The sequence below is a fragment of the Chrysochloris asiatica genome, unplaced genomic scaffold (assembly GCF_000296735.1).
Source record: "Chrysochloris asiatica unplaced genomic scaffold, ChrAsi1.0 scaffold00173, whole genome shotgun sequence".
In the NCBI taxonomy this organism is placed as follows: Eukaryota; Metazoa; Chordata; class Mammalia; order Afrosoricida; family Chrysochloridae; genus Chrysochloris; species Chrysochloris asiatica.
The window spans coordinates 4181784-4184334 of record NW_006408691.1 but is presented as its reverse complement, the minus strand read 5'-3'; the positions used below and the strand labels follow the sequence as shown (position 1 = coordinate 4184334).

Genomic DNA, 2551 nt, shown 5'->3' with positions numbered 1-2551 from the left:
TTCAAGACCATGTTTTGGCTCTCGTGGACTTGTTTTCATTTTCTTCAGCTTCAGTTTGAATTTGCATATGAGCAATTGATAGTTTGTTCCACAATCTGCTCCTGGCCTTTTTTTGACTGATGATACAGAGCTTTTCCATTGTCTCTTCCCACAGATGTAGTCAATTTGATTTCTGTGTATTCCATCTGGTGAGGTCCATGTGTACAAGGTATTTGAAATGAACAAATCATTGATTTTGCAGAATTCTATCATGCGTTCTCCAGCATCATTTCTATCACCAAGGCATTTTCCAACTACTGATTCTTCCTTTTTGTTCCCAATCTTTACATTCCAATCACCAGTAATGATCAATACATCTTGATTGCATGTTTGATCTATTTCAGATTGAAGAAGTTGGTAGAATTCTTCTATTCCGTTCTCACTGGCTTTAGTGTTTGGTGGGTAAATTTGAAAAATAGTGGTTTTAATTTGTCTTCCCTGTAGGCACAGGGATATTGTCCTATCACAGACAGCGTTGTACCTCGTGACTGATCTTGTTGTTTGTGTTGTTGTTGTTGTGTGCCGTGGAGTCGGTTCTGACTCATAGCGACCCTGTACAGGGTTTCCAAGGATGTAAATCTTTACAGGAGCAGAAACCCTCATCTTTCTCCCATGGAACAGCTGGTAGTCTCGAACTGCTGACCTTGAGGTTTGCAGCCCAATCCATAACCACTACGTTACCAAAGGTGCTATCAAATCTGTGCCAACTCATATTGAACTTATACACAACAGAAAGAAACGCTGCTTGGTCCTACATTACCTCACAATTGCTACACTTGAGCCCACTGCTGCTGCCACTGTGCCAATCCATCTCATTGGGGGTATCCCTGCTTTTTCCTGACCCTCCACTTTACCAAGCATGATGTCCTTCTCCAGGGACTGGTCTCTTCTGATAATATGTCAGAAGTATGAAAGGTGGTGCCTCTGGCTTTTAAGGAGCATTCTGGCTTTACTTCTTCCACACAGATTGGTTGGTCTTTTGGCAGTCCATGGTGCTGTAGATACATGTTATCATGGATGACAGGGCAGACAATATATATACAACAGGGAAGGAAGTTGGCAGAGGAAAGATGAAGATGGCGGGAGATACGAGGAAGAATCCAATTGTGTTGGTACATGGAAGAGACTGCAATCATTATAATGAAGCCAAGGGTTAGAGTCTGATACCTTAACTTCCGCAGGTCTAGTAAGACCCACTTGAAGTTGGCGCAAACAACACACATAGACCAAAGGCAGCAAATAATAAGCCAGGTTCATTAAGCTATGAATTCTCAGAAGAGAAACAGACATCTCTCTTCTGAGCGAGAAAGAGTGTTGAGCTTCTATTCTTTCTCCCCAGGTGTATTTAACTCCTTTCCCTCAGATTTAACTCTGATTGGTGGCAGGGTCTAGGTAGCACATATTTTGCACCCTTTTTGATGGTCTTGTTATTGTTGAGTGCCCTCAAATCGGTTCTGACTCATAGCTTCCCTGTAGAAAGTTTCCAATGAGCGGCTGGTGAGCTTGAACCACCGACCTTGCGGTTTAAACCAACTCTGCAGTCCAGCTCATTAACCCACAGCACCACATGGCACTGCCCTATTTCTCAGGTGTGCTGGGCTTAAGTTTCCAGGAATTGTTGATTCAAGTGCCAGGCGTTGGGGTTCATTTAGGCTGGCTGTTAGGTTCCTGCTCTGTCCCTAACACAGAGGACATGGTTTTCTAAGTATAAAACTGGATCTGCTTTGTAAACCTTCACTCAATTCACAATTAAAAGTTTACAAAGAAATACCAAACTGTTGTCTGGGGTGCCCTCGGGGAAGACAAGGGTTGCCTATGATTGGGCCCTCACCACCATAACCTCAAGGAGAAGGACAGCTTCAGTCTGTCCACCAAGGCCTGGTGGGACTTCCATGCGTTTGGACAAAACTGTTATTGGTGCTCAGGATTCAGGGGAAGGGCAGCCCTAAAGAAACACGCCTCTTGAGCTAGTATGAAAAGAAAGCATAGCAGAAGAATCACTTCTGCCGCCTCTAGACACTCAACGACAGGCTTCTAGAATTGATACAAACAAGACCCTTGGCCCCTTTTAAACATGGCGGCCACACAGGTACCAAGAAGAGAAATCAAAAAACCAGTTGAAAGGAGATCCGATCTAAAGAGAGAAAACCGTCACAATCATATCCATTTGCCCTTCTTAAACATAGCAACTGAAAACGTGTTAGGGGAAGTGCCCCTCACAAACATGGCCGACTAGGTACCCTCGGCTTCAACTTTCTGCCCTCAGACGCACGCGCACAGTGCCGCGCCCAGCCCGCTCACGGAAAAAGCCAACTTTGTTGGGTCACATGCTTGAGAATCGGGCGGTGATTGGCCAACTCTCTGGTGACGTCAATCTCCGCGACGCGGACGGAGATCCTCCTGTTGCTGCTCCCCTGAAAGCGTTAGGGCTTGGGGCGGCGGCGGTTCGGGGGCGCGCCGCTCATACTCATGAGGAGCCGGAAGGTGAGGGGGCTGGACAGGCGGGCTTGCG

At 46.0% G+C, this 2551-nt stretch overlaps 1 protein-coding gene across 1 annotated transcript in view; it reads left to right on the top strand.

Annotated features, from left to right (window-relative positions):
* Positions 1-2508: 2508 nt before the first annotated feature.
* Positions 2509-2551, top strand: part of LOC102830900 (chromosome unknown open reading frame, human C1orf174) — an 8388-nt gene continuing 8345 nt past the window's right edge. Inside the window, exon 1 of the mRNA XM_006871787.1 lies at positions 2509-2523. Coding sequence (XP_006871849.1) covers positions 2509-2523 — 15 coding nt within the window. The remainder of the gene's footprint in view (positions 2524-2551) is intronic.